The sequence below is a fragment of the Scyliorhinus torazame genome, chromosome 7 (genome assembly GCF_047496885.1).
Source record: "Scyliorhinus torazame isolate Kashiwa2021f chromosome 7, sScyTor2.1, whole genome shotgun sequence".
NCBI classification, from domain to species: domain Eukaryota; kingdom Metazoa; phylum Chordata; class Chondrichthyes; order Carcharhiniformes; family Scyliorhinidae; genus Scyliorhinus; species Scyliorhinus torazame.
The window spans coordinates 263,494,656-263,508,396 of record NC_092713.1 but is presented as its reverse complement, the minus strand read 5'-3'; the positions used below and the strand labels follow the sequence as shown (position 1 = coordinate 263,508,396).

Sequence of the window (13,741 nt, the reverse complement as noted above, 5' to 3'; positions counted from 1 at the left end):
CTACCATCTTGATAACGGTGCCTAGTCCAAGCTACAATGGACTGGCTGGAGATACAGCTAGTTCTGGAGTTATAAGTCTTAAGCACTACAAACTAACTTCTGAAACCACCCTCCTCTGCCGTTACCTCTGACAGCAAGTACAGGGAGCTGATGGACAATTTTGTCAGAAAGAATTATGGAGGAGCAAAATTTGAGGATTTTAAAAATTCAAATATAGACACGGATAGGAGTAGTGTAAAGGGAAGAGGGGACAATCATTCTTAGAGTGTGTTCAGGAGAACCTTCTAATACAGTATGGCTCCTGTTCAGTAGGGAGAAAGGGTCACTGTTTGGAAATGAGGTGGATCAAGTGTCACTAGGAGTATGAAAAAGAACAAGAAACAATCCAGAGTATAATTAATCGGGGGGGGGGGGGGGGCAGCTTTAATGGGGCAAGAATAGATCTGACCAAGATAAATTGAAAGTAAAGGTTGGCAGGTAGAGCTGCAAAAAAGGGCTGCCTTTAAAGAAAATAGAAACCTGGTACAGTGTTGATGAGGGAAATGCCGTTGATTGTTGTGAACCTGGACTTCCAAAAGACATTTGATAAAGCGCCGCACAGCAAACTCGTGAACAAAGTTTGAGCTCTTGGAATAAAAAGGACAGCATCAACATGGATACAAAATTGGTCTTGGGGCAGGAAACAGAGAGTGATGGTTAATGGATGTTTTTTGGATCAGAGGATGGTTTATAGTGGAGATCCCGAGGAATCAGTGTTAGTACCTTTGCTTTTCCTGCTATATACATTGATGTACAGGGCACAATTTCAAAATTTGCAGACAATACAAAACTTGGAAATATTGTTAACTTTGAAGATGATAGTGTAGAACTTCAAAAGAACTTGGACAAGTTGGTGGAATGGGCAGACCAATGGCAGAGAAGTGTGAAGTGCTTTATTTTAGTGGAAAGAACATGAAGAGACAATATAAAATAAAGGATATAACTTTAACGAGGTTACAGGCACAGAAGGTGTATAGGTGCATATCATTGAAGGTGGCAGGACAAGTTGAGAGAACACTTCATAAAGCATACAACATCCTAGGCTTACTAATAGGGTGATAGAATACAAGACCAATGAGGTTATGGTAAACTTGTATAAAACATTGATTTGGCCTCAACTGGAGTATTATGTTCAGTTCTGGGTGCTGTATTTTGGGAAAGATGTGAAGACCTCAGAGTATATAGAAAAGATTCATAATAATGCTTCCAAGGATGAGAAACTTCAGCTACGAAGAAAGATCGGAGAAGTTAGGACTATTTTCCTTGGAGAAGAGAAGGTTGAGGGGAGATTTGTTAAAGGTATTCAAGACTCTGCACATGGTAGATAGGGAGAAACAGTTCCCATTGGTGGAAGAATTGGGAAGCAGAGGGCACAGATTTAAGGTAATTGGAAAAAAAAATGGTGGCATAAGGAAAAACTTTGGGTGCGAACTTACGGCCACACTGCATTGAACACCCAGCTCGCCACGGTGCAGCGTGGCCGGTGAAAGCCGGGAGATCCCCGCTCCCGGGATTTGGCCGGCTCGCAACATGCTCGCGAGAAATTGCAAGGGGAATCCCGCCGGTTTTTGGCAAATCTGCATATTAGAACGAGGCAGTATGCATACTCTAATGTGCAGATTCCCAAGGTATCTGAGGGTTTGGGATTCAGTCCGTTCGCCTCGGGCGAGCGCCGTTTGGTATTGGCCCCTACAATGGAGACCAGACGGAATGGCACTCGTAGGGGTCTCATTTGGGATTGGAGGCTCCCAGCTGCATGCACTTTGGGCAGGGCGGTGCCCTGGCACTACTGGTGCCACCTGGCTATCCTGGAAGTGTCAGCCTGGCACCCTGGCAGTGCCCCACCAGCTGGTAGTGTCAGGTTGGCACTGCCAAACTGGCATTTGTGTGCGCGTGCAATCGGCTGGATTTGCCTGGTGTGGGTGATGGGGGGCCGGGTGACCCTCCCATGTTGCGTTTGGTCTGGGGGAGGTTGGGGATTTTTTTTTGTGGCTCAGAATTGGGATGCCATTTAAAAATGACATCCCGATCTCTCGCTACAACAGGGAGTTCCCGCGAGCGGAGCTCCCCATTGTAAAAAACGGGGCTATGTGCAGCCTCAGCCACGCGTTCTCTGTTAAGGCCCCTTATTCAAAATGAGTCGCGTTGAGTAGCCATGTGTTTGTCGGCACTGCGAGTGCCGGGAAACACACGGCTAAACGCGCTCGCTCGGGAACTTTGTTCCCCTTTGGGAAGATCGTGCCCTATGTCACCCTGTGAATGGTTAAGATGTGCCTGAGAGTGGTGGAGGATCTGGAGGAGAGTGGTAAATCTAATAGAGGGATTCAAGTGCGTAGTTTCCAGAAAAGGAAGAATGTACGAAGCCACGGATGAAGGCAAGTAGGTGAATTGGTCCTTCAGAGAGACAACATAAACAGGATGGGCGTAATGGCCTCTGGTGCTGTAACCACCTGTGATTCTGATTGAGACCATCATTTGGTCACCTCTGACTCTACCACTTGGCTCATTTCCCAGCCCCTTTGATGAAACTTCCTCAAAAATCCCTGTCGCCCTAGGCCTGAACTGAGCCTTCTTCTGGATTCTATCTCATCTCCTTTAATGCTTTTCCAACCGTATGTCATCGACCCCTGCTCCCTTGATCATTTTGCAACCAAACTGTTGACAGTTCAACTTCCCTTACATGGCTCACATTAACTGATCTTGTTAATTATTTCCTCTCTTCTGCTGTTGTCCCCCTTCAAATCTGCTGACATTACATTGTCTCCAAAAAAATACTCTTTGAACCTACGAACTAAGATCCAATTTCCAACCTCCCTCCAATGTACATGAATTTATTCTCACTTCCAGAATTCATGCCCACCTTTACCACAATTTCATAGTTGAGTCCCTGCAACCAAGTTCCCTGCTCAGTCACATATTGAAACAGCCCTTGTTAAAGTTACAAATGGAACTCTATACAACTGACTATGATAAACTCGGCATTCCCATCCTTCTCGACCTCTCTATAGTTGTGATATAGTAGACCGCACCTTCCTCTTCTAATGCCCCTCCTCCATCATCCAGCGAGTTGGAACTGAGCTGGCTTAGTTCCATTGAAACCTATTCGTAGTCAAGGAATCATCAACAACAGCTACTGCTCCTTCTCACACATTGTTACATCTGGGGTTGCCCAAGAATCTACCCTTGGACCTCGTCCATTTCTCATCTCGACTTGGCCAGTCCAGTGAGGGCTCCCATCTCCACCTTGCATAATCTGTGCCCATCCAAAATTGTGCTGTCGGGATCTTACCTCGCCAGAAATCTCATTCACCTATTAACTCTGTCCTTGGTGCCCATCACTAGTTCCCCATTTGAGAACCGTAAATTTTAAGATTGTTATCCTAGATTTCAGCTTTCTTCAAGACCACGCTCCTCCTTCTCTGTGTGGCTTATTTTAGCTCCAGAAGCCTTAGTGGAGAAAACACCACTAATGTAATGCTTATTCATTCTCTCTTTCACAAGAAGGACAATTTGGTTGAGGTTTGGTGGAGACCAACATTGTTGATTTTTTATATGAAACACATCTGTGCGAGGCACATTACTCAGAGGTTTGACATGATGATTGTACAAAGAACAAAGAAAAGTACAGCACAGGAACATGCCCTTGGGCCCTCCAAGCCTGCGCCGACCATGCTTCATAGAACATAGAACATAGAAAATACAGCACAGAACAGGCCCTTCGGCCCACGATGTTGTGCCGAACCTTTGTCCTAGATTAATCATAGCTTCCCGTCTAAACTAAAATCTTCTACACTTCCGGGGTCCATATCCCATTTATTCATGTATTTGTCAAGATGCCCCCTAAACGTCACTATCGTTCCTGCTTCCACCACATCCTACGGCAGCGAGTTCCAGGCACCCACTACCCTCTGTGTAAAACACTTGCCCCGTACATCTCCTCTAAACCTTGTCCCTCGCACCTTAAACATATGGCCCCTAGTAATTGAATCCTCTACCCTGGGAAAAAGTCTTTGATTATCCACTCTGTCTGTGCCCCTCATAATTTTGTATACCTCTATCAGGTTGCCCCTCAACCTCCTTCGTTCCAGTGAGAACAAACCAAGTTTATTCACCCTCTCCTCATAGCTAATGCCCTCCATACCGAGCAGCATCCTGGTAAATCTCTTCTGCACCCTCTCTAAAGCTTCCACATCCTTCTGGTAGTGTGGCGACCAGAATTGAACACTATACTCCAAGTGTGGCCTAATTAAGGTTCTATACAGCTGCAACATAACTTGCCAATTTTTATCCTCAATGTCCCGGCCAATGAAGGCAGGCATGCCGTATGCCTTCTTGGCTACCTTCTCCATCTGTGCTGCCCCTTTCAGTGACCTGTGGATCTTAACACCTAGATCTCCCTGACTGTCAATACTCTTGAGGGTTCTACCATTCACTGTATATTCCCTACCTTCCAAAATGCATTACCTCACATTTGTCTGGATTAAATTCCATCTGTCATCTCCGCCCAAGTCTCCAAACGATCAAAATCCTGCTGTATCCTCTGACAGTCCTCATCGATATCCGCAATTCCACCAACCTTTGTGTCGTCCGCAAACTTACTAATCAGACCAGTTACATTTTCTTCCCAGCCTGTTTGGCCTGCACCAAATTCAGCTACTTGTATCCCAGCCAGCCTTCCAAGGGCTAGAGTGGGAGTAGAGGTTGCGGGGGGGGGGGCATTGTGGGAAAAAGGCGGAGCATGGCAGTGGAGTAGCACCTGCTTCTGGAGTAGCTCAAGTGGAATTCCTTAAACTTGCAGCAATTGAAACAGACATACGAACATATAAAACAAGAGCAGAAGTAGGCTATTCAGCCCCTCTGGCCTATTCTGCCATTCGACAAGACCATGGCTGTTTTTTTTGTGTTTCAAATTCCACGTTCCCATCTAGGCCCGATAATCTTTGATTCCAATGCCTGACAAGAATCCGTCTACCTCCGCCATAAAAATATTCAATGATCTGCCTTCTGAAGCAGGGAGTTCCAAAGTCGCTAAACCCTCTGAGTGAAAACATTTCTCATCTCTGTCCTAAAAGGGCGACCCCTAATTAAAAAATGGTGCCCCGATAGTTTTGGACTCACCCACTCGAGGAAACATTCTTTCCATATCCACATTGTCAATACTGTTCAGGAACTTATATACTTCAATCAAAACACGCCTCTTTTAATCCCTTGGTGGGGATATAGACTTAATGACTTCTGGGAAAATCAGCAAAGTGTTTGTGACTGAAAGAGCTGGCAGGACAGCTTCAGCGATAATTTGGCCTCTTGAGGCATCCACTTTTAGTGGTACTGAGAAGAGAATCTAGGCCCAAATTTCCGTGTTGGCATAGAATGAGTTGTGTGTGTCTTGATAATAATAATAACCTTTTATTGTCATAAGTATGATATTACTATGAAAAGCCCCTAGTCACCACATTCCGGTGCCTGTTTGGGTGAGCTGTTACGGGAATTAAACCCAACCGGCTGGCTTTGATCTGCATCCCAAATCAGCTGTCTAGCCCATTGAGCTAAACCAGCCCTGATCAGCAGGTATTCACAAAAAAATAAAATTGGGAGCATGCCTGAGAGTTGTGTATCAGTGATATTGGGCTTGCACTGTATACGTAGGTGTGAAAAAATTACAGAAGATTCCACGAGGGTATCGGAGATAATGGGCGCAATTCAGCCACCGCAATGCAGCCGGCGCGGAAACGGATGTGACAGCTGAATCCCATGAGAGCCCCAAATCGGGTTTCACACTGGGCCGATCGCTAGAGACCCAACTCGCGACGCCCGGCACGATCGCTGGGCATAATTCAGATAATGATATTTAAGTGAGTTATTAGGCTCATTTAAATATCCCCAATGCCGCTGTCACCTGGGAGTCAATGGCTGCGCCTGAGAGCCTCAACCGGGCGCCGATTAGCATTGGTTTCTACAAGCATGGCCCAGGCATGCGGAGGGGGGTGGGGATCTCAGAAACCATAATAGCCCATTCGGGTGGCCGGGGACAGGGCAGGTTGGTACCCGGGCACACTGACAGTGCCAACCTGGCAGTGCCCAGGTGCCAGGTTGGCATCGCCAAGGGTCAGGGCCTGGGGGGGCCATGTCCATGAAAGGGGGTTGAGGGGGCCGCAGAACGTTTGGGGAGGGGTGAAGGGAGGGTCCTGAAAGGGGGGTGGGGATGGTGCGGAGATCGATGCAGCCTTTGAAAATGATCTTTGAGAAGCTGTCCTGCTGGCAAGTTCAGCTCCCCAGTGCTGGAAAAATTTCAAAGTGTGGCCTCGATGGGGAGAAACTCACCAATGTGCAAAGAAAGGCCATGTGCCGTTGAATAGCGATTTCAGTCTCAGCATTGCAGCCATCGCGAATCACCCCGTCAAACGTGCCGGAAACTGGACTTTCAAATTATGCTGGTGAATCGCGCACAGTAGTATTTCGTCTCAGTATATTGGACTGGTGATACTAAAGGGCCATTCCTCTAAACAGCTGATATTGTATTCCAGTATATAATCCCATGTTAAAATTAAATTTTGTATTAAATTGTTTGAAAGAATATTAACCACAAAATGAAGCCGAGCACTCCTGATTTTTAAAATGGTGACAGGTGTAGGCCCATGGTGTAGAGGAACACACGCATGGCTGTGTAAGAGACCAGGCTGTTGTGAGTAGGTGGCAAGTGGTGATCAAACCTTTCCATGCAAGGAGTAATCACCTCATTTTCCTTCAATTTCCATCTCCTCCAATTATGGCTGTGATATAAGTGGGCTTGTTATTGGTTGGTTTTCTGATTTTTTTTTTTTCCAGAACCATCCTTGCCAAACCTTTGCTTCACATTCTGTAGTCTACTAACTCAAAGACCTTGGTTCCTGCAAGTCGTTTTTGGTTGCTCTCGTTTTCCTGGCAGCCAGTAAAGCAGCAGTGATAAAAGCCATTCAACTCAAATGTTCAAGATATGTTCCAAGAGGAAAACATGAGCAAGGGAAAGTAGTAAAAATATGATTCTGGGTGGCCTACTTACAAAACCATAACTCCTTGAGATCATTCTGTTGCATCATTTGCATATGGTCACCTGCTGCCAACCATGCGACTATATTTGCAGATACTCCATAGATTACACCTCAACTTCAATGATACGGTATTATTACATTTTGGAGCAGGACTTGTTAGTTTTGGATAGTGACTGTTCAAATTTGTGCTTTTAGGAAGCATTTCGTGGGGTACTGCAACTCCCATGGATGTTGTCAAAAGTCGCCTTCAAGCTGATGGAGTCAGCGAGACAAGATACAAGGGGATTGTGCATTGTATTCAGCAGAGCTACCAAAAGGAAGGACTGAATGTAAGTGAATTGCCAATGGAAACAGAAAATAGGGATACTTTGGAGTGAAATGGAGTTTAGACCAGTTCAACACCACCATAATCATTTTTTGTTAAGGAGCCGGAGTTAAAATAATTCTATTCAGGTCAGGTACAACACAAACTGGATTCAGGATAGAAGTGCTTGTATATTATGCCATCAAGAACTCCCTTATCGAGTGCAGCAAAGCTTAAATGTAGTGTAAACTCACCGATGCCAAAATTCAGCTCAGTAGTCCTGGCGCTTTGGGAATCAGTTGGGGTAAGAAATGGGGGTGGGGTGGGGGTACGCCTGTCTACTTATGGTGAGACCTGCAACAAGGATGATTGCACGGGTATTCCGCGCAAGTGTCAGAAGTAAACAGAGTAGGTAGATCATAATATTGATTTGATGTTTTACCTGTCATTTTGGACCTTGCCACTTCTTTTAATGCCCTATCTTAAGCTCACATAACTGAACATGCATTAAAATGCCACAAACCCCCCTCCCCCCCACCATCACACCCACCCAACCAGCATTATTTAAAGGCAGCACCATTCAACTTGCCGCAAGGTGCTTCTGACTATCTATGTAGGGGATGGATTTTACGCACCGCACTGACGTATTTATGCTCTTCGGGTGACCGGCCCGCTGCCAACCCTCCCACCCTAGAACCGCAATACTGTGGGTGGCTAATGCATCAGGCAGCCCACCTGCCCTTAGGTCTAATGAGGCCAATAAATGACTAATTAATGGCCACTTAAGGGCCTCATTCTGCCACAATGTTTTTGTCTAGCTTGGGAATGTGGGAGGAAAAGTGAGGAACCCAGCAGGTTTCACTGCAGAGGCTGCTGGCAGGCAGGAAGGGACTGGGGACCACACATGGCCATAAATGACATGCACACCTCCCCTTCCTTGGGGTCTACCAGACACGCCCACATAAGGATTCCCCTGAGCATATTGTTGAGGAACCCGGTATCAGGAGGGGCGGCCATTGAAGGCCACTTTTCTATCCATGCCTTCGACCCCTGACCAGCTCTCGAATGACACCAATTGTGCGATCCCGAGCCTACCCTTGCATACATTTCGCCTGGGGGTCCCTTGATGATCCTGAACATCTGGTGGGTGCCTCTACCCCCAGTGGTGCCGATGACAATGAGGAGCTGCTGGCCTCTCATTGGTTGTCAGCTTTTGGCAGCCAGGTGGGAGTATCTCCACTGGTGCCTGAATACCAGTGAAGGCCTAATGGTGGCCACTAAAGTTCCTGAAGGGCATTTAAAACCGTTGGGCCTTCCCCACGGAAAAGATAAGCATTCTCCAATGGTTCTATCGACCAGTGGATGAGACCCCCATAGAGTGTTTAAATCTCACCCATCCTCTCAGCATTATCCTGCCAAGTACTCTCAGAATCCTGAATGGTTCAATAAGATCTCCTCTATAAAGGCAGAATTTAGGTTCTGACCCTCAGCTGTGTTGACCCAGCACAACTCTTGTAAGTGAACTTCGAAAAGACACAAGGATTTGACGAATAGGCGTACTCATTTTGTTATTATTTGGGTCAGCTTTTTGTTCACAATCAGGAAATGAAAATAACTTTATCTGTGAGAGTAGGTGGCAAATATCAAATGATTCCACCAGAGCTGCAATGCCAGGTTTCTTGGGAAAGGGGAAATGAGTAGAGTGCATCCAGAGGATGTTGTTTTTAAATTATAGATTGAAGGCAAAACCATCCAGCCAAAATCGATATGTGTTTTAGGCTGACAAATGTAGCATAAAGAATGTTAAGGCTCAGACATGTGGCTGCAGCTCCTTGCATGTTAAGTTTGCAATTGCTAAAGAATTGGCCTAAGGAAATATTCTTTGTTCACTAGGTGCATTGATATAGACAGATAGGTATCAGAAGAGGGGCACCTCCCTTTGTGTCTTTTCAGGTTTCAACATGCAGGTTGCTTGCCAATGTTTTTATAATAATCTTTATTGTCACAAGTTGGCTTACATTTATACTGCAATGAAGTTACTGTGAAAAGCAACTAGTCGCCATATTCCAGTGCATGTTCGGGTGCATGGAGGGAGAATTCAGAATGTCCAAATCACCTAACAGCACGTCTTTCGGGACGTTTTTGAGTTGGAGAAATTTCAATCACTAGAGAAAGCAATAATTGCTTCATAGAAAATAACAAAATAAACAAAGAAATGTACATCGAGCTATTGCTGCTTGGGGAAGATATTAAAAATGTTTCTTTTATTTACTAGGTATTTTTTAAAGGAGCATTCGTGAATGCTATTCGTGGATTCCCTATGAGTGCAGCCATGTTTTTGGGATATGAGCTTGCACTGAAAGCATTGCGAGGTCAATGAGCAGAAAAGTAACCTTGACTTCTGATGTTTATGAAACTTGACCAGTTGAATAGTTCCCTGCCCCAACTGATAATTTTTTAAAAAAAATTTAGAGTACCCAATTCATTTGTTCCAATTAAGGGGCAATTTTAGCATGTTCAATCCACCTACCTTGCCCATCTTTGGGTTGTGGGGGCGGAACTCACGCAAACGCGGGGAGAATGGGCAAACTCCACACGGACAGTGACCCAGAGCCAGGATCAAACCTGGGACCTCGGAGCCGTGAGACTGCAATGCTACCACTGCGCCACCGTGCTGCCCTGCCCCAACCGATAATTGATCAAATTTATAACAATTGACTCGTCTTTCCTTGGCTCCCGAATTCGACCTGTCAAAGGCTCGTAGTCAGAAAAAGCATTTGAGATAACAGAGATAACTTTTGAAGTGTGCCATCATTCCGAGTTATGTGCAATGTTTCCTGGAAAACATATTTAGTGGATTAAAGGAAATCCGCACAGATTGAGGAACAGTCCCGAAGAGGAATCTTTAGACTTGAAACATGGACTGACTAACTTCTGTTTCTCCTTAAAAGCTGCCTAACCTGCTGAGTATTTCTGGCTTTTACTGTTTCTGTTTATAGAGTTGGGGATGGGGAAGGAGTTAATTTGCAGAATTAATTGGAGACTAATATCATACCGTGACTCAACAAAAAATTGCAAATAGTGCTGCCAACACACGTTGGATATGTTCTTGGGAGTTGTCACGCAACCTCCTATCTCTCACCACTCCTCCTCACAAGTGCTCCCTCCCCCCTTCCTACTTTCAATATTTTTGTAACCAATAGAAAATGATAAGAAAATGAAGAAATGGCAGGTTTTAAAAATGCCTCTCTGGATTGTCTACTGGGATGCTGGCAGCAGTGTCCTTGGGATTTATCATTAATTCCTGGAGGCTCCAGGACAATCCTGGATATTTGGCAACCCTATATTCAGTGTTTTTGATGAATTAACTGTACATAATTGTTAGTATTGGATTAACTACTTTCAGATTGATTTGCATCAACAAATCATACCAAAAAAAACCAGAATAGGGGGAAATCTTTTTAAAAAAAATTAGAGTACCCAATTATTTTTTTCCCATTAAGGGGCAATTTGGCGTGGCCAATCCACCTACCCTGCACATCTTTGGGTTGTGGGGGTGAGACCCATGCAGACACGGGGAGAACGTGCAAACTTTATAAATCTTTCTTAATGAACAATTTTATAATTAATTAACAAAAATAAATTGTGTTATTTTTACATTATACACGTAAGTTGAGCATAGCTGCTGCTAGTGACATCTGAAGAAGTAGGGCCTATTTAGTCGAGAGCAAGCAAAGATTTAACACAGACATCTGGAACACGAAACCACAAATGTTCATGCCAAGAAGAACTGATGTAGGCACGTCACAGCACAGAGAATGTGTGAGTGGCGAGAGAAAGAAATAGGGCAAGGGCTAACCTGGTCAAGAGAAGTTATGTTAGAGAGTGAGAATGGGAATAATATAGGTTTTGTGTGTGAGAGCAGGTCTGCATCACAGGTTTATACACACACCATTTCAAAGCCAGAACAGGGGCGCGATTCTCCGCCCCCCCACTGGGTCAGAGAATCGCTGGGGGCGATGTAACTCCCGCCCCCACCACCCGCCAAATTCTCCGAAGGGTGAAAAGTCGGTGCGCCGTCAATCGCGCCGCCCGCCTCGGAGAATGGCAGGGGCGGGAGCGAGACAATGGACTGCGGGTCCCGCCGACGTAAATCAAAACACCTTTTGAACGGCGTCAACCAGTGCTGATAGTTGACGCCGTCCAGCGTGGAGGTAGGTCACGGCCTGGGGGGTGGCCGCAGGAGAGGTGATGGTGTGGCCGCAATCTGTGTGTGTGGGGGAGAGGTGTGTGTGGGTGTGTGTGCGACGTGGGGTGGGGTGGGGTGGGCTTCGGGGGAGTGCCGAGGATGGGGGGGGGTGAGTGCCGGGGACGGGGGGGGTGGGGGTGAGTGCCGGGAATGGGGGGGGGGGGTGAGGGACGGAGGGGGGTGAGTGCCGGGGACGTTGGGGGTGCGTGCCGGGAAGGGGGACGGGGGGGGGGGTGTGCCGGGGAGGGGGACAGGGGGGTGACTGCCGGGGAGGGGGACGGGGGGGGGGGGTGTGCCGGGGAGGGGGACAGGGGGGTGACTGCCGGGGAGGGGGACGGGGGGATGAGTGCCGGCGAGGGGGGGTGAATGTCGGGGACGGGGGGTGCGAGGGCAAGGGAGTTTGTCCGCCTGGCCAGGTGCCATTCTCCAACAGTTGCGCCCATGCGGTCCATGCCACCTGGCTGGAGGGAGGGGGGGTACGGGCAATGATGACATGTCGTCGTTTCCCCCCCTCCCCGCAGGCCGTCATGTTCTCTGATCAGCCAGCGATGTTGGCCGCCGTGGCGGCACGCTAGTCTCCATGTTGCCCTGGAGGGGAGGAGAAGCGTGCCAGAGAGGCGGCGCAGGCTGCCGCAGAGGGGCAGGCGGCAGCCGCCAAGGCTGGAGGGACACCTGCCCAACAGGACGAGGAGGAGGAGCAGGGGGAGCACATAGTGGAGGAGGAACATGGGGAGGGGGAGGAGGACGTCGCAGCGCCACGGCAGTGGAGGCACCCGAGGAGGCCCCGTGTGTACCGGCCCCGGCTGTCGTACCTGGACCTCATGGACCGGGATTGCAGGAGGAGACTCCGATGAGCCGGGAAACTGTGGCACACATCTGCCACCTGCTGGTGCACCTGGCACGGGGAGGGACACCCTCTCCCCGTGTCCATCAAGGTTACGGTGGCCCTGAACATTTATGCCACGGGGTCATTCCAGATGCCAGGTGGGGACCTGTCTGGTATCTCGCAGACATCGGTGCATCCGGGCAGTAACAGACGCCCTATATGCCATTGTGGACCGCTACATCCGCTTCCCTGTGACCCGGGCCAGCCAGGCTGCCCGGGCCGTGGGTTTCTCTGCCATGGCCGGGTTTCCCATGGTCCAGGGCGCGATCGCCGTGCAGCCACCTGCAGATAACAGGGCCGTGTTTACCAATAGGAAGGGGACCTATTCCATGAACATCCAGGTGGTCTGCGATCACCGCATGATTATCCTGCACGTCTGCGCCCGGTAACCGGGAAGTGTACATGACTCGTACGTGTTGTCACGGTCTTACATCCCCGGCATGTACGAGGGACGCCACCCCCGGCTGAGGGGCTGGTTGCTGGCGACAGGGGTTATCCGTTGCGGTTGTGGCTGATGACGCCTATACGGAGGCCACAGAATGACGTGGAGAACAGCTACAATGATGCCCATGTAGCGACAAGGCGTGTGATAGAGAGGTGCATTGGTGTGCTCGAAATGCGTTTCCGGTGCCTGAACCTCTCTGGGAGCGCCCTCCAGTATCCGTCAGATAGGGTCGGCCGCATCATTGTGGTGTGCTGTGTCCTGCACAACATAGCCCAGCAGAGGGGCGATGTGCCACAGGCAGAGGAGGGCGGAGTGGAGGAGCAGCAGGAAGAGGCGCAGTCCTCCCCAGATGAGGGGGATGGGGGCAATGGTCAGGGCAGATGGGCTAGACATGGGTTGCTGTCCGCCGTTACCGCTGGGCCAGCGGGCACGGGACAGGCTGATCGACGCCTGCTTCACTGACTAGGGGGCGTGGGAATCGGCGACTTTGGCCACATACCACACACCATGGCAATACACGAACACCCTCACTTCCCCACCCAGCACCCTCACCCCCCCCAACCACTCCCACCCGACCTGCATGCACACCACCCCTCCATTGCAGATCCACCTGCGGCACAACGGGCCGGGCTCACATAGTCGCCGGTGGAAGCGTGTCTATTGCAGGCCATAGAGAATGATGACAACCCGCTCTGCGATGAGCTCCTGGCTCCACATCGTTGGACGATGTCTGACCCATGGCCACAGTACCACCATCCACCCGGACCATCCCTGCATGCGGCTGTGACAC

General features: G+C 48.5%; 1 protein-coding gene across 4 annotated transcripts in view; it reads left to right on the top strand.

Moving 5' to 3' along the window:
- Positions 1–11,033, top strand: part of slc25a48 (solute carrier family 25 member 48) — a 35,701-nt gene extending 24,668 nt beyond the window's left edge. For all 4 annotated transcript variants that reach the window (XR_011948359.1, XM_072512372.1, XM_072512370.1 and 1 more), the window contains 2 exons: positions 7,263–7,396; positions 9,647–11,033. Coding sequence is in view for 3 of the 4 variants with exons in the window: in XM_072512372.1 (XP_072368473.1) it covers positions 7,263–7,396; positions 9,647–9,751 (239 nt within the window). In the remaining variant the exon portion in view is untranslated. The remainder of the gene's footprint in view (positions 1–7,262; positions 7,397–9,646) is intronic.
- Positions 11,034–13,741: the final 2,708 nt, after the last annotated feature.